General features: G+C 46.0%; 1 protein-coding gene across 8 annotated transcripts in view; it reads left to right on the top strand.

Annotated features, from left to right (window-relative positions):
• Positions 1-24,669, top strand: part of Vwa3a (von Willebrand factor A domain containing 3A) — a 62,140-nt gene that overhangs the window by 3,469 nt on the left and 34,002 nt on the right. For 6 of the 8 annotated variants that reach the window (XM_087659548.1, XM_087659549.1, XM_087659551.1 and 3 more), the window contains 6 exon segments: positions 7,874-7,997; positions 13,635-13,759; positions 13,863-13,940; positions 17,131-17,185; positions 19,848-19,946; positions 20,762-20,868. In XM_087659548.1, coding sequence (XP_087515674.1) covers positions 7,874-7,997; positions 13,635-13,759; positions 13,863-13,940; positions 17,131-17,185; positions 19,848-19,946; positions 20,762-20,868 — 588 coding nt within the window. 8 annotated transcript variants of the gene reach the window in all.

A 24,669-nucleotide genomic window follows, 5' to 3' on the forward strand; every position in this document is an offset into this window, starting at 1 on the left:
GCTTACAAATAAGAGAAGGAACACAGTGCTCCATCCTCCCCTGAGGCTATGAATCCAGTTAATAGTCACTGAGAGACAAACAAGACAGATGCTTCAGTGGTGTGCAGCCACCATACGGTGCCCTGCTCCTGTAAGCAACTCTGATTGAACACATTGGACCATCAGAATTGTAAATCAAAATAAAACAAAAGCAAAGACACAATGGGACTGGTTGGAAAGAAGGGTTGGTGAGGAGGAAAGACTGTCTGCCTGACAATTTCAAGCAGAAGTGGAAAGGTAAACACCAAATACATTATAAAACTGGGTGTGGTGACTCACCTCTTCAATCCCAGCACTCAGGATGACCCTTGTGAGTTCAAAGCCAACCTAGTTGTATCTAGTGAGTACCAGAACAGCCAGGACTACACTGTGAGGCCCTGTATCAAACAAACACATATACATGTGTGAAAATATCATAGTGAAACCTATTATTGTATGTAAATAGTATATATACTATTGAAGGCCTATGAAGGGGGGGGTGCCAAGAAGACCAGGGTAGATGAAGACACTTGGGAGAGCTAAGACTGATGAGATTAGAGGATGGATCAGATAACAGAAATGAACATCAGGAAGAGATCAAAGATGGCGGCTTCTATAAGCCAGGGGACATGGTAAAGAGGATAGGGCTATGTGGAATATCCCAACCTCCATCTTGGATGGGGCAAGTTTGAATTCCCCAGCAGATTACCCAGTGCCACTGTGAATGCAAGATGCAGCTCTCCCAGAAAGGGGATGACAGATGACTTGTTCTCAGCCAATGCGAATGACCACACCCAGCAAGAGGATTTGGGTTGCCTGTCTTGAGTACTACATTCCAGTGTGTAAGTAGTTGTGTGAACTTTCATAATCAAAGAATAAGAGTCTTGAGTTGAAGCAAGTTTCAGTGGTATCAGTGCCTCAGATAGGTTAGAGCTACGTGGGGAAAACCTATAAATATCAGATGATGTGGTGTTAATCCCCCAAATGAGAGTACAGACCATTATTCAAATTAGCCAAATTTATAGCAAGCTTTATTATATGCATATTATATAGCCAGTCCAACAACTGCCTCTCCATAAATGTAGGATTTGAGAGGTCAGCCCCCAACATAGGAGAAGTGGGGTTTTTATAACCTCAACACTGCAAGGCTAGGGTTTTCAAGGGTTGGGAGATTTTCAGAGGAATTTGGTTACATAGGAACCTGGCAGAACACCTCATAGTTATTTGGCAGAGCATTTTATCTTATCAAGGTAGAGGTCAAGATACAGGGATTAAGTCAAGACACGGTCAAAACTTTTTACAGAAAACAGGAATGAACTTATTTTGACTTCGTAACAAGATGACTTCTAATCTTAAAATGGAATTACACTGGTCCATCAGCTAGAAATCTGTTAATACATAACAAAGGATTTGCCTTGTGATTGAAAAAAAAGTTAGGTAAAAAACAGCAGGGGAGGGCTGGAGAGATGGCTCAGGGGTTAAGAGCACTGACTGCTCTTCCAAAGGTCCTGAGTTCAAATCCCAGCAACCACATGATGGCTCACAACCACCTGTAATGGAATCTTATGCCCTCTTCTGGTGTGTCTGAAGACAGTAATGGTTTACTCACATAAAATAAATTAATAAATATTTTTAAAAAAACAGCAGTGGAGAATTAATTGAACTAAAAAGTGGCCACAGCCAAGAGTAGTGGCACATGGGAGGCAGAGGCAGGTGGATCTCTGAGTTTGAGGCCAGCCTGATCTACAAGTTGCAACACAGCCAATGTTATGCTGAGAAACCCTATCTCAACAGAAAAAAAAAAAAAAAGACTCCCTGTAACTTCAGTTTTTTTTTTCAAACCTTATTTTTAATTGTGGTTCTTAAACACTTTAGCCTCCCTTTTAGCCCACCACCCACCAGAGGTAGTGGGAAAGAAAGGATATGGGGAAGTGGACCTGTTTAGAAAGGTTCCCTGGAGCAACTCCTGCCTATGTAGTCTGGAAATTGGCAACGGCAACTCGATCCATTCATAAACATTTCATGGATACACCAGCAGTCTAGTTTGGTAGAGTCGGGCCAGCAACAACGGTAACATGACCTAGCAGAGACAGCCAAGCCTTGGCCTTGGCTAGAGTCAACAAGAGAGACCAAAAGGAGAAGTTGTCAGCTGTGCCTCTTTGAGGGAAGCCAAGATCAGTGAGGATGCGAGACCCACAAACATTGCACAGCTAGCTCTGTCACTTGGCGGAGTCCTATTTATACCTTCCAAACATCACATCCTCCATGTGCCTTGCCTCAGAGCATGTCTTATCTCAACACATGCATCCAATCAGCCCAAGTCTGAGGAAACAGCAAGAAACAGCAGCACGCCACCAGAAGCTTTTTGGTGCAATTCTGTCTATGGAGTCCTGACAAATGCAGTTCAACTACACAGTGTAAGGCAGACCAGTACATGTGTGTTAGCAAAGAATCCTTCATGTGTCCTTTCATGTGCTCGCTTTAGCAGAATGTCCTCCTGTGTCTGCTTCAGTGAAACATGTCTTCACAAGTCCACATTAGCCTCTCACACCTGTGTTCACTTGAACGAAACATTTCACGTTTGCCCCAGCAAAACACCATCCAACTGACTTTCCAAAGAATTAAGTTTCCACTTCACTGCCCCCAAATAATTTGATTTTAAATCTCAGCCATTCTAACTCTCCACAATCACAAAGTTCTGAGCAGACCAATCAGCCCTGGAAAGTCTCTTTCTTAACAAGGATGTGGCTCACAGATGAGAGATGGGGACTTGGAATGGAGCTGGTGGAGAAAAGGGTGGATCTTCAGTTCAGAATTCCAAAATCTGGAGTCATACTGAGATGTCTGGATTCTTGATATACAAATGAGAGTCATTGAGAACAGATAGTAGTTCAAATATTGAGCATGTGTATGTTTGCCTAGGAAGAGCGGAGACATGAGAAGATTGTCCTGATTCGTTTTACATCAACATGATACAAACTGGGGTCACCTGGAAAGAGAGGCTTTAAATTGAGAAAATGCCCCTATAAGATCTGCCTGGGACAAGTCTTGGGTGCGTTTTCTGGACTGAGGATGGATTTGAGAGAGCCCAGCTCACCAGGAATGCCACTCCTGGGCAGGCAGCCCTGGATAGCATAAGAAAGCAGGCTGAGCAAGCCAGGGTAGCAAGCAAATTGCCATATTCCTCTGTGGCTTCTGCTTTAGTTCCTTCCTCCATGTTCCTGCCTTGAATTCCTGCCCTGGCATTCCTTAGCGGTGAATTATGATCTGAAAATTGTAAGGTGAAATAAACTGTTTCTTCGCCCACGTTGCTTTTGATCATTGTATTGTATCACAGCAATAGAACACCTATGCTGTGGGTGGTGTGCACTGCTCGGCCTCAGAGAAAATCACTTAGGAGGCACACAGAGAGAAATGAGCCTGGGAAGAGGCAGGCAAATGGTAAATATGCTCCAGAGAATGGCTCCATGAAAACCATGGGAGGGAATAGCCTTCCACACACTTTCCTACACGTCTTTCTGATCTAAGTGTGTGTGCTATAGGCCCTTCACTCAGAAGTAAAAAGTCCCCAAGGAAGGATCTGGTTGCTCAGCCTTAGGCACCTGTGAACTATTGCCTCCATCGGGATTTCTATGGCTGTGATGAAACACCATGATTAAAGCAACTTGTGGAGGAAAGGGTTTATTCTGCTTACACTTCCCATCCGAGTTCATCACCAGAGGAAGTCAGGGACAGGAACTCAAACAGGGCAGGAACCTGAAGGCAGGAGCTGATGTGGAGGCCATGAATAAATGCTGCTTACTGGCTTGCTCCTTATGGCTTGCTTAGCCTGCTTTCTTATGGAACCCAGGACCACCAGACCAGGGATGGTGTTAAGACCAATGTTGGGGTTTAAATCTCAGCCCGTGCTGCGCCTGGACAAAGCACACCAAAACAAAATGGTTCCATGTGGAAAGGTTTAATGAGAGAAGAAGAGTAGAAGTGGAGAGGAACAAAGGCTGGCCATGGGCACGTGGGGGAAAAGGGAGGAATGAGGAGAGAAGGGACAAGGAAGAGGGCACGAGAAGAGGAAGAGCAAGAGAGACCAAGAGAGGAGTAAGAGGGACAGGAGGGGACAAGCAGTCCCCTTTATAGTCAGGCACAGCTGGCTATTGCCAGGCAACTGTGGGGCAGAGCATACCTGGCTGTTGCCAGGTAGCTGTGGGGGTGGAGCTTAGACAAAATACCAAGAGATGGCACCACCCACAATGAGAGGGACACTCCCCCATCAATCACTAACAAAATGTCCTATTGGCTTGCCTTAGAGCCTGATCTTACGGAGCCATTTCTTCCCTTGAGGTTCCCCCCTCTCAAATGACTTTACCATGTGTCAAGATGACAAACTATCCAGCATAGCTACTGACTCAGAAGTTGTCATCTGCACACAGTAGGGATCCACTCTTTGAGCATAGAGACAACTGTTACAGAGAACATAGCTTCCTCTGGGTATTTCCCATTTCTCCATCTTGAAATCCCTGTATTCTATCCCAGTAGTCGTGAGTTCGATCCCTGGATAGGCTGAGCTCTTCCCATACAGAATCTTGCTGCTCTCTGCCTACTCCAGCTCTCCACAATCTTAGCATGGCCTCCTTGTCATGCTTCAGGAAGGTCTGAGTTCAAAAGACACCCCTCTAGACTCCTCTCCTATTCAATATGTTTGTAGCGTTTGCTATTTTGTAACTATTGCTTTTCTTTAACATATATATTTAATGGAAATAGAATGATATCCCTTCCCCCTTCCCTTTCCTCTCTCTGGCCCCTCCAGCTACCATCCCTCCAACCCTTTCCATGCCCTAATCAAGTTGATAGCCTCACACACACAAATACATAAATACAACTGGTGTTTGGTTTTGTTATGTGTATGTGGTTTCAGGGCTAACTCATACATTGGCCAGCCAATAAGGAGGCTCATCCCTAGGAGAGGCTAATTCTCATTCTTCAAACTGTCATTAGTTGCCTGTAGTTCTTTAGGAGTAGGACCCTTTAGAATTCTCCCTCCTCCATGTTAACATGTCCACGGATACTGCAATTGTTCCGCTCTTGGTTATGCAGCCATTTCTAGGGGAGCCTTTCACAGCAGACTTATTGGTATTCTAGCTCTTCTAATCTTTCCATCACCTCTTCTACAATACTCAGGGGGCTATGATGGAGATGTAACCCCTGGGGCTGGGAGCCCCATGGTTGGTTTCTCTCTGCACTGTATCCATTTGTAGTTTTCTGTGATGGCTTCTGTAAAGGAAAGCTTCTTTGATAAGGGTGGTAGCTACACTTATCCATGGGTATAAGGATAAGATTTACAGCATAGTGAGGAATTATGCTGGTCTAGCAAAGTGTATTGCTAGTATATAGGGGAGTAGTATATTCTTTTTTAAGATCCATTACCTCGCTAGTCCCTGCAAGCTGGCCAGGTTTCCAGTACCAGGCCTGATAATCCCTCCTGTTGAGTGAACCACTAGTGCAGTTAGACAGCTAGTGGTTGTCACTGACACATGGGTGCTATTTATTGTACTTTTATGGATATATTTCCATGCAGGCCATTGTCATAGTTCAAGGCGTTGTAACTGAGTAGGACTGTTTAATTGCTTCCCTCCCTTGGCAGCTTGCATAGTAGTTTGGGAAACATGGAAGCTAGGTTGTTGGAAGGAGGCTTTCAGGTCAAATGAAGATTTAATCATTTAAGTCCTGTATCCCAAGTGTGCTGTGTCTTTAGCCTTAAAGGCTCACCCTCAACCCCTGAAAGGCAACCAAGGGCTGTGTCAATGGTCTAGATTGTTTTGGGAGTAACTTGGACTACCATAACCACCACCCAATAGGTTTCTCATACCTAGTACAGGGGTGTTTTAGTCGTAGTTCTCATGGGGAACATTGTCAGTGCACATGTCAGCTTCCTTTAAGACACACACACACACACACACACACACACACACGTATAACTTTAAGTAAATATAAAATAATTTGATTCTTTGGGACTTTATCAAACAGTGTTAGTAAGCTGGTGTTGTATGTCCCTCCTCCCCCTTTTCACCGACCTCCCTCTCTATAACTATTAATTTTTTAGTATTTGTGTGTGTGTGTGTGTGTGTGTGCGCGCGCGCATACAAGCACACATGCATGCATTATACATATGAATGCATGAGCATGTGGTGGTCAGGACAGCTTTCAGGTGTCTGTTCTTTCCTCCCATGTAGGTTTTGAAAATCAACCTCAGGCTGTCAGACATGACAGCAAGCACCCTGTCCCACTAGGCCATCATGCCACTCTGGCTTGTTTTGTTTTGATAGCAGTTTCCTTACCAAGAATAGAAGCTCTGGGGCTGGAGAGAAGGCTCGGAGATCAAGGACACTTGTTGCTCTTGCAGAGTACCTGGGCTCAGTTTCCAGCACCCGCGTGACAGCCTGCAGTCATCCAGAATGCTAGTTCCAGGGCATCCAGGCCTCAGTGGGCACCAGGCATGCATGCAGTTCACTACATATCTGCAAGCAAAACACTCATACATACAAAATAAAATAAATCTTTATTTTTTTTTAATGATTAGAAACTGAACGTACAAAGGCAATATTCATCTCAGTAATTCTCAACTGAGTGTTGCTTGCAAACCTGACCAAGACCCTTGGGGCAGGGGTAAGAAGGTACAGAATCATCATCAACACAGACTTCCAGAGTCAGGCAAGTGGCAAAAGCAGACTTGTTCATTGCAGGAACTGGGCAAACCTTATACCCCTCCCAACATCTCACTGACTGTCAAGTAGACAGATCTGGTGCTGTCTCTTTCTCATCGGCTTACTCCATTGCCTGATCCAGCACTAGGAGACTCTAGGCATGTTGGCAGATTCTAGGTTGGCTCAGGGAGGAAGTGTCAGCAGTACAGGCAGTCCCTGGTGCATGTGCCAGCATTGTGGCTGGGCCTGCTTGGTTAAGTTCCCGCTGCAACTGGGGACAATTATGACTGCCAGAGGGCATGTCTAGAGCACTCGGGATTGTCAGAATGAAGGAAACAAGGTACATCTGATAGGTAGAGGCCAGAGACGCCAGTGACTACCCTTCAGTGCACACGGCAGCCCCACAACAGAACCATTCACCAATACCAGAAGTACTAAGGCTATCTGGCCATGGTGGCTTTAATCCCAGCATTAAGAAAACAGGTAGATCTGTGATGTTTGAGGCCAGCCTGCTTTATAGCACGTTCTAGAATAGTCAGGGCTACCCAGAGACCTTATCTTAGAAGAAAAGTGCCAAGGGAACGTTTGTCATCTTGTTGGCTGTCTCGCCCTTGTGGAGCATGGAGCCTTACAGCAGAGGGTGCCTGATGACCGTTCAGTGCTGAGCTGAACAAACCCAGAAAACTGCTGGGAACATTTCATTTATGTTCTTGCACCGGTCAGGAGAGGAAGGTTTACATGGTTTCATTATGATGACTCAAAGGAGCCATATCTCCCACAGTCAGGGTGATACATCTCTGGGAGATCCCTGCTAAATGTGACTCTCTGGCTTCCCAAATGAAAATAGCAGTAAGAAGTTGCTCGTGAGAATTGTGAGGGGTGAGCCTTGAAGAGAGAGCAGTTACATGGTCATTGCAACATCTTATACAAAGTGGAGCTTTTGAGATCTACCTAAAGTGTAAGAAAAAGAAATCTTCACAAACCACCATTTTATCAAAACTTTGTAGGAACCCTTTCAGTTTCCACACAGAACTAAAAAGCAAGGTTTCTGATTCCCTTCAGGAGCCCCAAGGGGATGGGAAAGGAGTAGAGGGAGAGACACTCATGGTGGAGAGGTATCATGGGCTGGGCACTGATCAAATCCCTTTGTTTTGTAGCATGGACAGAAACACTGACAGAGATCCACAGAAGCAACTAAACCAGAAGACTATGAATGACGTCACCCAAAACTCACAGGATGGATTGCTGGTTACCCATGTTAACCAGACCCAGGACTTACTGGTAACAAACATACTGCTTTAGCTCACCAGTGATGCTTACTGAGCGGGAAGTGGGGAATGTGTGAACTCTTTCTTCAATAGGCCCAGCACTGTGAATGTGATTAAGCACTCCTCTGCGGCCCCTAGACTTAGAGACGAATGAGGAGTTTCTGTCTTGGCCACACAGTTCTTCAGCCTCTGGAGCATACCGATTTAGGGACCTGGGAGGATCCGGGTTTCATTATCAAAGCCTGCAGTATAAAGCATTTGATTCTAAAGCTCCCTTTCCTGAGATTTTCTTATTAGGAGTCCCTAAAACCTAGGTCCAGAACTCTAGGACATGTTGTGGGAACAGGAGGGCTAGGGCAGAAGGCTTAACTTTTAGAAAGAAAGGGAAAAAAACCACACCGTGGTTTCAGATTCACTCCATGTACAAGTGACCCTCTATCTAAGATCATGGACGACTCAGAATTCTCTATACCATGGAAGCCATCAACCCCTACAAGTTATGAGTGCAGGGTAGCTGGCCACCGCCCACCAGGAAACCCACTCTAGAATATAAATTCCATGTCAGCCAAAGGATATCTGGTCTTATAACACCAGCAATTAAACAGCCAGAAAAACAGCCAACGTTTACTTCTCTCAAGTTTAGGCATTTATGGGACAACAGACTTAATTAAGCAGAATCAAGGAAACCAGGCATGGATGCTGAGACCTACTAGTCTCAGCACTCTGGAGCTAGAGGCAAGACAATCAGGACTTCAAGGCCAGCCTCAGCTCTCTGCTACTGTGAGGCCAGCCTGGGACGCATAAGACTCTGTCTAAAAAAACAAAAAATGAAGAGGAAATACAGATAGAAGGTGGCATTCAGTGTCGTCGGCTTCTAGTGACATCAGTTTTTGTTCCCCTACCTAACCTTTGTCAGTTACAGACAGGCCTCTTGCTTCTCCTCCCAGAGCAGTGAGAGGGTTCTGACTGCCCAGCACTGAGCATTCAATGTTGCCCATGTAAAGTGTCCACTTTACAGACCCAGGGCCCACCCCAACCAAGAAGCTATTCCCAGTTGGCACCCACAAGTAGAAGGAAAATCAGTTTTCTCTCACCGAGTGTTTGAGGGGAAAGAAAAGGAGAGCATAAACTCGGTGGGGGTGGGGGGGTCTAGGTGGAGTTGGGGGAAAACATGATAAAAATGTATTGTGTGGGCTGGGCATATCGGTACATGCCTTTAATCCCAGCACTCAGGAGTAAGAGGAAGGTAGAGCTATATGAGTTCAAGGCCATCCTGGTGTACGTAGTGAATTCCAGGACAGCCAGGGCTACACAAAAAACCCATCTAGAAAAACACACACACACACACACACACACACACACACACATATATATATGTATATATATAAAATATATTTTATATATATTCCATACAATATATAAAAATATCAAACATACCATATATAATATTTTATATTGTATGAAAAACTTTTAATAAATTATATATGTATATACATAATTTAAATTTTCTTTCAAAAATTTTTTATAAGATATATTTCTTTATTTACATTTCAAATGTTATTCCCTTTCCTGTTTCCTGTCCATAAGCCCCTATCCTCTCCCCCTCCCCCATATGGGTATTCCCCCCATCCGTCCCCCTTACCACCACCCCCTCTGACATTCCCCTGCACTGGGGATCCAACCTTGAGAGGACCAAGGGTTTCCCCTTCCACTGGTGCTCTTACTAGGATATTCATTGCTACCTATGAGGTCAGAGTCCAGGGTCAGTCCATGTATAGTCTTTAGGTAGTGGCTTAGTCCCTGGGAGCTCTGGTTGGTTGGCATTGTTGTTCTTATGTATTATATACATAATTTAAAATTCTTAAATGCCCACTTTTGCAGAAGAGCAGGAGGACCCTCAGTTACAAATAACGTGTGTAGGAATGGACTTTCAGATACCTGCAGGGCAAAAGCCACAGCCTGATCCTAGACAGACCATTTCAAGGGTAGGATGGAAAAAGGGTGTGTGATCAGTGTCATGCACAGTGTCCTGGAAGAGGACAGCGCCACCTAGTGGCCACAGGAGGCAGAGCCTTGTTTCAGGAAGCGGAAGGTTGAGACTGGTGCCTGGCAACAAGCCTCTCAGTCAGGACAGGTATTCTTAGCATTAAATCATTTAATGAGAAAGTCTCTCATTAAAGTTTCTCAAGCAGAGGACTGCAGTTTGTGCTCATTCAGAGAATCCGTGTAGTGCTTGGTTTACAGCTTTTCCAATGAGTCCCAGCTCCATCACCATAATTAGCCGTGTGATCTTGGGCAACTTAACTGCTCTGTTCCTCAGCTTCCTTGTCAGAAACGTGTCCGTCTCGTGGGATAGCAAAACTACTCTATGGAAAGTGCTCGACATAGCCTAGGTGCTGTATTAGTGTTTGCAGCAATTAGGAGTGTGTGTTCACACATCCTAGAACTTGCTAATTTCTTTTTAAATGCAGACGGAAATGGTCCTGGATAAAGAAGGCAGGTGAGCAACACCAGCCTGAGCACTAGCGGCCTTTTGTTCTCATGGCCTTTGTTTTGTGACAACTCTCTGCTTACTACCCAATCGGAGAGAAAAGACAAAAGCATTGTTGAGAACTGTGGGTGCAGAAGCACTGAAGGTCCTGTTCTGTGCCCTAGCTTCACCTGCCCCTCACGCAGTTAAGAAGAGGGCCGTGCCTGCAAGAAAGCTGAGGCACAGAGACCCCTGCCTGCGTGCGTGCGTGCGTGTGTGTGTGTGTGTGTGTGTGTGTGTGTGTGTGTGAGTGTGTGTGTGCGCGCGCGCGCACTCCTCCAGCCTTTTCCTCCTGTGTCGTCTGACCTCTGCAGAGTGGCTCGTTCCACTGCAGTAGCCAGCTTTCGGCCTCCAATCAGCCCGCATGCCCACTACAATGGAAACCCTGATAAACACAAGTCCAAAGACAAACGACCAAGGGTGTCAAGAATGAGCTCAAGGCCATTTCTATAGTCATCAGGTGCCGTGGTCTGTGTGTGTCTGTATCTATCTGTATCTTTGTGGTGTGTGTGTGTGTGTGTGTGTGTGTGTGTGTGTGTGTGTGTGTGTATCTGTGACTGTGTGTCTGTCTGTCTCACAGTGGGACTGAGCTAGATTCCAAAGCCTCAGTTAACAACAGCTTCTCAGCCTTTTACCGGAGATTAAATGAAGCCGCCCAATTCCGACTGTGTTCAAAGCCCTTCTGTAGCACACAGACAGCAGCAGGCATTACACAGGAGGCTCTGCCTGATCCTACTTTGCCATACAGCTTGTCCGTGCACAGTCTGTACTTTTATAACACCACTTCTAACTTACCACTGTCTTCACTACAAAGTACCATGACCAAGGTAACTTAGAAAGAAAGCGTTTAGCTGTGGGCTTGCTTACAGTTTTAGAGGGTTCGTTCATGACCCTCATGGTAGGTAGTAAGACATGTAGCAGGCATGTAGTCATGGTGCTGGAGCAGTGGGTAAGAGCTTACATCCAGAGACAAGCACCATGAGGCACACAGAGAGTCAGCTAGGACCTTGTGGACTTGGGAAACTTCAAAGCTCATCCTCAGTGACACGCCTCCTCCAACAAGGCCACACCTCCTAATCCTTCCCAAATTGTTCACCAACTGGAGACCAAGTAGTCAAATGTATGAGCCCAGGGGGCCATTCTCACGCAAACCACCACAGCTACACTCCAGCTCATGCTGCCCTTTTCATCTCCACATGCTCCAGCCTCTCTACACCTCCATGGCTCTGCCTGGCATGGCCTCCCTTGCTGCATGGAGGGCTGGCTACTTCTTAGCCCTCAGTGCCTGGCTCAGAGGCCTTCTCTGACCGCCTCTCAGTTAGGCAGCCTCCTAAACCACCCTTGCCATTTTCCAGCCGCTTCTCTTCCTGCTTTCTTATTAGGAGTGTTCCTTTCTGACACCCTTCCTGCATATTGATTTTATTTCTGGCTCCCTGTCCATCTACCCACACTAGAATACAAGCTGCAAGAACACAAGAATATTTTGATTTGCATCATAGCCAGAGCACCCAGGATGGGACCAGTTCAAAGCAATGACTCAGAAATACCCCAGAAGAGATAAACAAGGGAAGGCTGGCTCAGTCTTAAGTCAAAGCCGTCCAAGGCTGGCTCTGGAAAGCATCACCAGTGCTAAGTGCTTGTGGTGGAGCTTCTGCACCACTCCCAGATTGGCACACATATCCTGTGCTTAGTGCTGAGGGACACAGATGTCCCTAAGCACACGGCATCATCACATTCGATGGCTCAGTCCTGTGATGAATAGGAACTTATTCCTGTAAATACCTACCCACTCCGTGCTCTGGTTCTGGGCCCAGGTAGAACTAGAATGCCCCAATCTCTGCTCGATCAGTTAGTGTTTGTTGAGGTCTCTTGGAATGCTAGGGGCAGAACTTACCTGAAAAGATCTAGAGCATACAGTTTTGGGAATAAGCAAGATCATCCTACTGAGGACAAACAGGGAATGTATCCAGACCTTGTTCACCACAAGGGAGCAGCCCCCACGACTTGTGTTTGCTGTGGACTCAATGATAGGCTGGAAATAGAAAAATTCATATGGAAGAAAGGGCCTCCCAGCATCTCTGACTGTAAGCTCAGCGGTGGAGAAAGACTCAACAGAAGAAGTGATCTTCTGTGATTGGTGTGGGAGACATGCTTGACTTTCTCCAGATGGTCCTGGGTTGGAAGCAGAGGCAAGAAAGAAAGAAAGAAAGAAAGAAAGAAAGAAAGAGAGAGAGAGAGAGAGAGAGAGAGAGAGAGAGAAAGAAAGGAAGGAAGGAAGAAAGGAAGGAAGGAAGAAAGAGGAAAAGGAAGGAAGGAAAAAGGAAAGGAAGGAAGGAAGGAAGGAAAGAAGGAAGGAAGGAAGGAAAGAAGGAAGGAAGGGAAGAAAGAAAAAATCATGGGAAGCTAAAAGTCATTAACCAAATCCCAGCCATTCTGGGCCAATTTTTGCCCAGTTGGCAAATAGTTGTGATTCCACTATTATGTTGTCTGGTCCTTGTGTGTCTGTCTAATCTCTCTCATAGTGAGCTGCCCTTGACTATGTGAGCCACGTCTGGGGCCTGATAAAGGGTGGTGTCACCAGGGCAACCAACCTCGCGCTCATGATCGGCACTCTCAGCAAGGGGATTAGCTTTGCTGTTGCTGCTGTGATGTTGGTGTGGGTGTGGGTGGTGTTTGGTTGGTTGTTTGGTTGTTTGGTTGGTTGGTTGTTTGGTTGGTTGGTTGGTTGGTTTGGGGTTGGCTTGGTTTTTCGAGACAAGGTTTCTCTGTGTAGCTTTGGTTGTCCTGGAACTTGCTCTGTAGAATGGGCTAGCCTTGAACTTACATAGATCAGCCTGTCTCTGCCTCTTGAGTGCTATGACTAAAAGCATGTGCTACTACACCTACCTGGGGTTAGTGTTTTGAGACAGGGCCTTTGCTCTGTAGCTGAGGCTGGTTTTGTTCAGCCTCCCAAGTGCTGGGATTACTGGCATGTTAGCAAGGAGAACTTTTAGAATACCTTGGGATCAGGTCTCTCAGAGTTCACAACCCTTGGATATCTGGTGAGAGGAACCAAGAGCATCCTCATCTATGTCCTGCCTTCCCATTGTTTCCTGTCTGACTCTGGTTTCTGCCTTGTAGCGGCTGCAGAGAAGTGAGACCCAGACATCAGCTCTGGAAGACTCTGAAGACTGGCTCGCAATGCACAGTTTAAAGTTTGAGAAACTCACCTTGGCTGACCTGATAAGCCAGGGCACGGTTGAGCTGTAAGTCTGAAGTTGTTCTACCCTTCCTCCCAAGCTTCCCAGGCTGTAGTGGCACACCCAGTCCTGAGCCTGAGAAAACTCAAATAAAGCTTTACTCTTTCAGGGAGGATCAAAACAATGCTGTGCCCAAAGTGCATTTCACCACCCAGACCATCTACCACTTTACATCAAGGCTTTCTGAGTAAGTTTCCTCGAACCCCCCAGGACCCCCCAGAGTCTGAGGTCTTCATCTCATTTCATAGCCTGAACATGACTGACACCAATCAGTAGTTGTCTCATCCTCCTCTAGTTTGCCCTTTTCTCAAATGAAAATGTTGGACTAGGATTGGTATCTCTTAGCCTTTGAAACCCTTGGTTCCCTCTGAGGAATGCCTCAGACTTCCCAGCTTCATCTGCTGGTTAATGACTGAGAGAGAGCTTTGTCAGGCTGGTGCAGTTCCCACCCTTGAAGATGTGTGTCAGGCATGTGCCCAACACCCAAACCAATTATATTTATCTTATGTGTATGAGTGTCTTGCCTGCACATATGTTAGTGCACACATGTGTGCCTGGTATCCACAAAGTCCAGAAGAGGGTGTTGGATCCTCTGGACCTGGAGTTACAGATGGTTGTAAGCTGCCTTGTGGATGCTGGGAATTGAACCTGGATCCTGTGCACACATTCATAACACATACGCATTCACAAACATCTTCCAATAATCAGTAGACAGGATGGTCTTTAAGATTCTATCCCAGCCGTAGTAATGTGTGAACCATAATTACTGTTGCCTAAGGTTTCCCGAAAGGGGATGATGATAATAACATTTATTAATGCACGAGAAACTCTGTAAGGGCTGCCCACAAGATCTTATTTCATCCTTACAACTGTCCAAACCATTGTATTGTTCTCCAACTAATTCCCAAAACTCAAACCAGTTAACCAAAAGGTGGTTGATCAACTATCATCCGTACAGTACCTGGTTAGTGGAATATTCAAAATGCTTTAACTTTATAAATTTTATAGAAAGTCCTTAGGGTCAGAATGTTTTAAATAATTACTTGATATTTAGTTAGTTCTGGGTTGTTTCTGACAGGGTCTGTGCAGCTCAGACTGGCCTTGGACTTGAGAGTCTCCTGCCTCAGCTTTCTGAGTTTTCGGATTATACTATGCGTCTCTGCACACATGTAGAGTTCAATAATATTTGGCTCTGTTGTTTTGAATTGTAAATTCAGCATTTTGTTTTTATTTGTTCTTTGAGAGTTTAGTACATGCATACAATTAAATATGGCCACATCTACCCTTCTTTTCTCCCAGAGCCTCCTCCAAACACTCCCCTCCCACTTCATGTTGTAGTTCCTGTCAGCTCCTCCTCCTCTTCCTTTTGTTGCATCAGTAAACCCAGGAAGTTCCATCTATATGTGCATGAGTGTGGGCCACACCCTGGAGCATGGGTAATGTACCGTCACCATTCTGCCAGAGAAAGGTGTGAATCCAAATCTTTAAGGACTAGTCAAATCTGCTTCACTAATTAGTCATTGGCAGGTTGACTCAGACAGGTGCTTTGATTATCTTTACATGAAAGATGATTAAATTCCAGGCTCAGAGAGAATCCAACACCTACCAAAGGTCACACAGTCTGTCATAAATGGCAGAGCACAGTCTCAAACACAAGCGTGTCTCAGCGTGAGGCTCAGTGTCTTAGCCTTATATTCAAACTCACGTCTCTGTCATGACTCCACCTGCTACTCTCGCCTCATGAATTTTTATCCACCAGCCTTTGGCTTCCACACTCCTCTCTCCCAGCTGCTCTCAGTGAGGCAACTCAGTTAAGATTCAAGTGACTGAGAACGTCTCATGCGCACCCCTCCCCTGCTGGTGTCCACCCCATCACAGGAGTGTTTGCTTTGCTATAGGCTCCAGTGGTCAATGCATTTCTCCTGGCTACTTTTTAGAAACTGATGTTTTCATTAATCAGTCCAAGAACAGCAGCTGTGGTCAGTGCCCAGGCGACCTGGGACCGTTTCCTCTGTAAAGACTCATGTTATCTGAGGGACTGGAGAGATGGGACTGGAGAGATGGCACGGTGGTTAGAGCACTTGCTACTCTTGCCTACTCTTGCCAAGAACCTGAGTTAAGATCCCAGCAACCACATGAACACTCACAGCCATCTATAAGCCCAGCTCCAGGAAATCTACTATCATCTTCCATTTCCAACTTCCACAGGCACCAGGCATGCACATGGACTGGATCTATCCAGGCAAAATGCTCACATGCACAAAATAAATAAATCTTTAAAAAGGATTCAGTGAGAGCAAGGGAGCCCCCCCACCTCATGAAAACACTGCCTGTACCCCAGCAGCTCACACAGAGTCATCAGTGCCCTCTCTTGCTTCACAGAAAAAGTACAACCAAGCCCTGGTCCCCACACAGCCCCTGCTTCCTGGTCTGGTGTCCTGGCAAACACATATCTTAGCTCAGTCTTTGTTAAGTTTGCCTTATATTCTCTACAAGGTCTTAAAACTTAAAAATTCAGCCAAGCAGGTATCTCCTGCCTTTAATTCCAGAATAGGAAGCTGAGGCAAAAAGATAGAGTCTAAGGCTGGGCTGGTGAGATGGCCCCATGAGTAAAGGCTGGCTGGCACAGGGGCCTGAGGATCTGGGTTGAATTCCTGAACTCCAGGAGGTGGTGAAAACAGGCTCCTCCTACTAACGCATTCATACATGCATGCATGTATGTGCTAATACATGCATGGACATATGTGCACACACATTCATACACACTTTTCTACCCCCTCCTTTCCTCCTCCACCCTTCCTATGACATATGAACACAAAATAATTGTTTTTTATTGTTAAAAAAAACAATAAAAGAGAGAGTCTGAGACCAACCTCAGTTACAGAATGAGATTCTCCCTCGAAAGATGTAGAAAAGGCCACACCTTTAAAACTCAGCAATAGGGAGGTTCAGGAAGGGAGAACCCTGTGAATTTGAGGCCAGCCTGATCTACATAGCAAGTTATAGGCCAGTTAGGGCTATCCAGTGAAACTCTGTCTCAAAAAAAAAGAAAGAAAGAAAGAAAGAAAGAAAGAAAGAAAGAAAGAAAGAAAGAAAGAAAGAAAGAAAGAGAGAGAGAGAGAGAGAGAGAGAGAGAAAGAAAGAAAGAAAGAAAGAAAGAGAGAAAGAGAGAAAGAAAAGAAAAGAGAAAGTTTTAAATTTAAAAATTTAGATAACTAAAACTTGTAAAATCCTACTGCCTTTCTGTGTGGAAGTGACAGTGCTCCGTGATAAGCTGTCCTTGGTGTAAATGACATCAGTGATGAACCTTCCTCCGTGTGTCAGCTCTCGGTGATGACACTGTCTGATGGTGACTAGTCTTTCTGGTATCCCAACAGCACTATTGAACTCTATCAGCAGAGGATGCGGTGGCTAACCGAGAACAGCAAGAAGGTAATGGCCACGTGTGTCTTCTCCTGCCTTCTTCAGCTCAGCTGCTTGATTCAGCCCTTTCCATTGCAGAGGATGGTAATGCCAACTCAAGTTGGCATCCACTAAACCCAACTTCTTAACCCACAAACATGAAGCCCACGGACATAGCTGTGTTCTTGTTGCTGAGTTCCCAAGACCTTAATATTTAAAAAACCCAGCCAGGCATGGTGGCCCAGTCCTGCAATCCCAACACTGGGGCAAGGCCAGGGCAGTTTAGGGATCCCACATGAAGACCAAGCTCCCCATTTGTTATAAATGTAGGGGGCCTAGGCCCAGCCCCTGCATGCTCCCTGGTTGGTGGACCTGTCTCTGTGAACAAATCCTACAAATTTGATAATTTTGATGGTGTATTTTTAAACATTAGTAGTAGTATGTGTACACACACACGTGTACACACACACACACTAGATGCCCTCAGAGAACAGAGGGTATTGACTACCCTGGAGCAGAGGTTATAGGTAACTATGAGCTGTTCTACCTGATGTAGGTGCTGGAAATTCCAGAGGACTGGAAGAACACCAGTCCTCTGTAAGAGCAGAAAGCACTCTTAGCCCCTGAGCCACTTCCTCAGGCCTCTTTTTACACTTTATTTTTTCACAGATTAAAAAACAATTATTTATTTTCTGTATATGAATGTTTTGTTCATAAGCATGTCTATGTACCACACATGTGACTGGTAGCCATGGAGGCTGGAAAGGGTGTCAGATCCCCTGGAGTAGGACTTACAGACAGTTTTATAAGTCACCATGTGTGTGCTGGAAATGAAACCCAGGACCCTTGGAAGAGCAGTCAGTGCTCTTAACCGCAGAGCTGTCTCCCCAGCCCCCACCTTCCCTTTTAAAGGGAAGAGAGGAGCTCTAATTTTTAATACCTGATTCCTTGTGTTAGAGGATACTCTGCAAAGGACAGTCAGGGGAACCACTTTGAAGCAGGGACATTGGGACAGATGACAGTGAGCCAGAAAGGGCCTAATGTCATGTGCTGACAGACTCTGTCATTGCCAAACTGTACTATCAGCTACTTGGAGTCCACGGGAGTCGAGAATGTAGATTTGATCTGAGGTTCAGTCAAGATGGAGGCCACTAATCCCCTTCTCAAGTGTAGCTTCATAGGAAGAGGGAGGTAAGAACTGAACTTGAGTCCTAGAAACGTGGAGATAAGGACCAGAAGCTCTAATTGGAAACAGAGAAAACAGGGGAGAAAGGAGAACTTAAGTCTTTTGTGAGATAGGAAATAGTCTTCCTGCTTGTATGGTAACAGTACACAGGCGTACACAGGAGTACTGAACTAGGAGACGGGCTGGGACAGGACCAAAGTCCCTCTTGACCAGAAAAGATCCAGTAACTTGAGTCACAGGTTGACTTAAAGCATGAGGCAGTCATGCTAGACACACAGTTCCAGAAACAGCATATTGGAAGATTCTGCACAGGAAGGTTGTTTTTATCATAGAGCGATAGTACAAAATGATGACTTTCACTCTGGTATTTTCATTCATGTGTGTATCATTTAACTTTGCTGAGACCCCATGACCCTTATCACTCTGTCCCTCCCACTGGTTCCTTTCTTCCGAAACATATGTATGGTATTCATGTACATGTATGTATATGGACGCATGCACCCAAGCAAATATGCAAGCGGGCCAGTGGATGACATCAGAGAATCTTCCTCTATCATGCTCCACCCTGGTTTTTGAGACAAGGACTCTCACTGTCCCTGGAGCTCACCATTTAGGCTAAACTGACTGCCCAGTGAGCCCCCTCCCCAGCACCCACCAGCCTCTGATGTCCCAGCCTCCGGGGTCACAAGACTCGTACCTTCTTGCTCAGCCTTTATGTATGAACTGGGCATGAACCCAGGTAGGTCCTCATGTTTGTGTGGTAAGCATCCCAACCCCGGGAAGTGGTTAGTCATTCGTTTGTTTTTTAGTTCTGTTCCTTTTTATGAGTAAAGTTGGAGGAGAAATCACTTGCTAAGGAAGTTTGGGAAAGGAATGTTGCAGGAGTGAGGAAATGTCAAAGCCCCATCTCTGTCAGAACACTGATGGTAACAGGGAATGAGGAATCCTGCTCCCGGAGGATCCTGAGTTCCTGTGAATGAGCGCTGCAGTTCCCACCCATGCTCTCTCTCACTGTGGGATAAACACACACGTGGAATCTGTCAGCTCTGATGTGGGGATGGTAACCCCTGTCAGAATCTTAACTAGGAACTCATAGAAGTGCCACAGCCGCTGGTGACCACACATCCCACTGAGAAGACAAGGCATAAATAGGGACAGAACGGGGTCAGCATTCTATCAATTATATTAAGTACATATTATTATCTATTAATTACCAATTATATTAATGTAGCATTAGACATCCACCAAAGCATGCGTTCCTGTAACTTTTCTGTAACAGTGTGTTATTGTATGACACTGGTCAGTAGCTTCAGGAGGAACCACCACCCAGAGCAGTCAGTGCCAGGAGCCCCGTGGGGCAGGGCCCCAGGTCTTGCTTTTCTCTTGTAGAATGGGGCTCCCACCTCACCTTGCCTCTTTCTGTTGCAATAAGAGGGGTTGCTCACACCCCTGCCTCAGAAGTGGGGGGCTGGGCTGCTTGTTTGCACATTTCCTCTTTGGTTTTAGGCATTTGGCCTCATCAAGGGATCAAGAGTGGGCCTCCTCATAGATTCATCGCAGGTCAGCAGTGGCCCTCAGACCGAGGAATTCCAAAATGACCTCACAGTAAGTCTCTAGCTGAGGAGTAACGTCTCCAGCCTCTCACTTCTCCAGCCTCCCCGCCTGCAGGACAAACTCGCTTTGTTTACAGCAAATGCAGAACAGGGCCATTCACAAAGAACAGCTCTCACTCAATTAGCACCTTTAGGGGAAGATCTGTGTCAAATTCTGTAAAAGCTCACCACAGACTCATTTTCACTTGCAGTGTGAACTTCTAGTATTTTTCCCACAGCAGAACCTCCCAGCCAGACACCCACAACCCCTGCAAAAGCCCAGATTCCCTCGAGACAGGCTGCTGACTGGAGTCTGTGGGGCTGACACAGCATAGCCCTGAGCTCCTGGCCTTTTTCAGATGAGAATGCTATTCTGGTTGCTTTGACATTTGCAAAACAGAAAAGTGAAGTCAAATTCCAGCTCCCCTTCCAGGCTATGTGTCCCTGGTACACCCCCCCCCCCGCCTCCGCCGCCGCCATAAAGCTAGGGGGACAATATGGCCACCACACACAGCTGTCAGGATAAAAGGACTTTATATGCAAAAGCTACATTGAGCACAGATAGACAAGGGAGGTGATGTGGAAGGTGCTTTGCCATGGAATTGCTTATCGTCTGGGATAGGTACCAACCGCATTAGCAACAGCTTGTGTTTTATGAAGGTCGAGCAGAGCTCTGAGAGGCTCCGTGGGGGTAGCCATCCTTATTCAGCAGTTGTCCCTGTTTAGCCCAGCTCCACTCTCCACAACGAGGGCAGTTTATAGTAGAGAGGGTAGCCAGGTTCTATGGAGCCCTGGCTCTCAGAGCCATTCCTATCCTTTTATCCACAGAGTCTCATTGATGAGCAGCTGAGCCTCAAGGAAAAGCTGTATGTCCTGACCTTTGGCGGCACCACCAACTTCCTCTGGCCGGACCCTGTGGAAGTCAGTGCTTCAACGTGAGTAGCTAGCTGCCAGGACTCCACACCGGAATGTCCCCTTGTTCAGGTTCAATGGAATATTTGCTTTTACATTTGTGTGAGTGGTGTGTGTGTGTGTGTGTGTGTGTGTGTGTGTGTGTGTTTGAATTTCTCATGTCTCGTGTAACCCAGGCTGGCCTCAAGTTTGCTATGCAGTTGAGAATGGCCTTGAACGTCTGATCTGCCTGATTCTACCTCCTGAGTGCTGGGGTCACAGGTGCCCACCTGGTTTATGAGACCCTAGGGATGAAAGCCATGGCTTTATAGGTGCTGGGCAAACACTACCCACTGAGTTCTGTCTCTAACCCTTCACTGAATGTTAAAATGCAAATCCCCAAACCACAACACAGCAAGGGGTCACAGCAGCAGAAACTTAGGCATTTAGGCAACAGTTGGAAAGATGATCACTTCCACACAATCCACAAGCTCTTCCAAAATAAAGGACAAGGCCACCACTAGACAGCTCACTGGCTTTTTATTTTATTTATTTCCTATTTTTATTTTGATGATCTGGATGCAGCAAACTAGAAACAATAGCTTTGTTACTGTGAAATTAATACATGCATGTTCTAAATAAGCCAAACGGTCTGAATGGATGAAAACAGGGAACGGATCTCCTTTGTAAAGCTCTTCTACTCTTACCGCCCAGTGATATTTTATGTCTGTTTCCACAGATGGGCCCCACACACATACATCTGTGCTCCATCTGGTTTAGGCAGAAGCAAGACACTAGGCCTGGTGGTGCATGCCTGTATCCCCAGCTGGTCAAGATGCTGAGGCAGAAGGATCACACATTTAAAGTCAGCCTGAGCTAGAACTGCTATCCTGGGTAACTTAGACCCCTGTCTCAAAATAGAAATTGAGAGTAAGTGGAGGGCAAAGTGCGCATGGCTTTGTGTTAGAGCATTGGCCAGGTTCTACCCTGCTGCCAGAACACGTGAACAGCAGGGGCTCACTGCCTGCTCTGTGCTCTGGCGTTTTCTCTGGTTTTACTAGTATCTCCTTTCACTGCACATAGACTCACCTCACCAGTAGTGGCTACCCACTATTCCATTGCATAGCTGTCCTCTATGGATAAGCTAGTGTAGGATTTGGGGGACTTTGGAAGGAGGTACACAGGAATGTCTGTTTATGCCAGAAATTACAAATTTGTTCTCCATGATGACAATGTCTTTAGTGGGTGTTGGGTATACTTTAAAGGTACTTTAAAAACATGAACATATTTAAAATCCATATCCATTGCAATAGAATTATAATATTCATTTTGTAAACGAGGAAATGTGGCCACAGGGAACATACCTGGCTGGAATTGCAAAGCTCAGAGCAGAGCCAGGAAACTAACCAACTAACCAACTAACCAACCAACCAACTAACCAACCAACTAACCTACTAACCAACTAACTAACTAACTAAGCATAGGACAGAGACCCTTGCTGAGGAGCATGATCAGAAGGAAAGAGCTTTCTCCTGACCTCCACATGCACAGCACAGCCCAGTCTATCTGCCACCAAATAACTAGATGCATTGAAAACCTAAGCTTCGATTCCCCTTTGTCCAATACCAGCCTTGAAGAGGACAGTCCAGCCCTGGGTGTGACCACAACTCTCTCTCTCTCTCTCTCTCTCTCTCTCTCTCTCTCTCTCTCTCTCTCTCTCTCTCCCTCTGTGTGTGTGTGTGTGTGTGTGTGTGTGTCTGTGTCTGTGTGCGTATGTGCATGTGTGTGCACGCGTGTCTCAGGACAGAGCGAGTGATACCTGCTATTCACAGAGCTGTTGTCAAGATGAAATGAGGCCCCGGCATGGAACAGCCACTCTCCGTGAGTGGCCTTTCCCTGTTCCTTACTCCAGCTAGAGCTGGCAGTCACCCTGAGATTGTAGTCAAGAGCTCCTCAGCTTCCGTCATGCTTGGGTCTCCCTCCACGTCCTGTGTCATTTCTCTGCCCCTGCACTAGTATTTGCTCCATGACACATGCCCCATGATTGATTTTTCATTGCCTCAATTCCATTTACTATTGAGGGACAGTTAATACCATAACTGAGAAGTCCATATTGTTTGCCATAATTAGGAAGTAGCAGTAAAAATAAGCACAGCGAAAGAAAGACAGTGAGATTAAACTCCACCTTGAACACATTACTGGCAGCAGAAAGTGCTTCGGCCTGACACAGCTTCTCTGCTCAGAAGGGAGACTTGGGCTCAGGGTGAATTATGTGCAGGGTATGGGCAAGGCTCTGGGCTGCAGCCCTGGCCCTGTAGGAGCAAACAATAATGAAAATCATGAAAACAGCAAACTAGGATTTTATTTCTGTGCTGAGGTTGGACCAGAGCTTTACACATACAAGGCAAGCCCTTGCCAGGGACGTTCCTTCTGTCAGGCTGAAAGAGGAGTGGAGAGAGCAGAAGCGTTGCATCTGAGCTCAGCTGTGTCCGTGCTTACCAATGAGTGCTTCCTGAGGCACATGGACCCAGCTACGCAGACACGTACCTTCCTGTTCTTAGAGCCTTTATAGAGTCCAGAGATCAACTCGATGCTTCATGTGAATATCTGGCTCTCAGAAGAGCTATGAGGAAAAGGCTCGGCTCCAGGTACTCAAGTAGCAGAGCTGTTAAGAACTCAGGTTCCAGGTTGGGGATTTAGCTCAGTGGTAGAGCGCTTGCCTAGCAAGCGCAAGGCCCTGGGTTCAGTGCCCAGCTCTGAAAAAAAAGAAAAGAAAAAAAAAAAAAAAAACTCAGGTTCCAGGGCCAGGGTTGGTATAAAATCCCAGTCTGACCAGTAAGTTGTCTGTGGTACATGCAGAGTTAGGCACTTTCTAACTCCAAGCCTGAGTCTCCTCATCTCTAAAATGTTAATAAATGTATCCACCTCAGGAGTTATGGTTAGACTTAAATAAGCTAACATTTATCTGGGCCTGGCACCTCATAAAAGTCCTAAAGAGTCAGTCACATGTCACATAAGGGCATTTTGGTGAACAACAAATCTGATGTGGTCCCATGAAATTATAATTGAACTGGATGTGGTGGTGCTGACTTTTAATCCCTGCATTTGAGAAGCAGAAGCAGGCAGATTTCTGTGAGGTTGAGACCAGCATAGAGAGTTCTAGGCTAACACACACACACACGTGTGTGTGTGTGTGTGTGTGTGTGTGTGTGTGTGTGTGTGTATAGAGAGAGAGAAGAGAAGAGATATATGCTTAAAATGAAAATAAGAACTAAAGATACAGAGCTGAACGTTTCCTATCTTGTCAGAGCTGTGCTTCTAGCCAGCCATGTAGAATTTGAACAATACAATTCTGGTACAGTGCATAATGCCTGATAATAACAGGAAGTGGCTGTCTTCCTGGTTGGTACCCATGCTTTCTCCCCCTTGGTCGTAGGGATGTTACCCAGGGCCTCATGCATGCCAGGTAACACCTCTCCTAACTAACCTACTCCCCCAGCCCTCGCCTATGCTTTTGGCTAATGTTTTCTACTTATAGTAGAGCCCCCTTTCTACTTAGAGCAAAGGTTTACTGTAGACCGTGGTGCTGCACTGGCAGCCTCACCTTGTACTCACCCCGTCTCCTTCACTGCCTTATTTTCCCTCATGGCTGCTTCAACCTCCTGCCATTCTGTGCATCACTACACTAGGATCAATAGGCTGTACCACAGATAAAGCCCACAGCCCAGGTATGTGGTAGGCTGAGCCATCTAGGTATGTACGAGTACGTCAGTGCTGTCACACAGTGGCAAAACCATCTGCAGACATTTCCTAGAACACGCCCTAGTCTACAGTTTGAGCATCCT

Source organism: Rattus norvegicus, chromosome 1, assembly GCF_021556685.1.
Source record: "Rattus norvegicus strain SHRSP/BbbUtx chromosome 1, alternate assembly SHRSP_T2T, whole genome shotgun sequence".
In the NCBI taxonomy this organism is placed as follows: domain Eukaryota; kingdom Metazoa; phylum Chordata; class Mammalia; order Rodentia; family Muridae; genus Rattus; species Rattus norvegicus.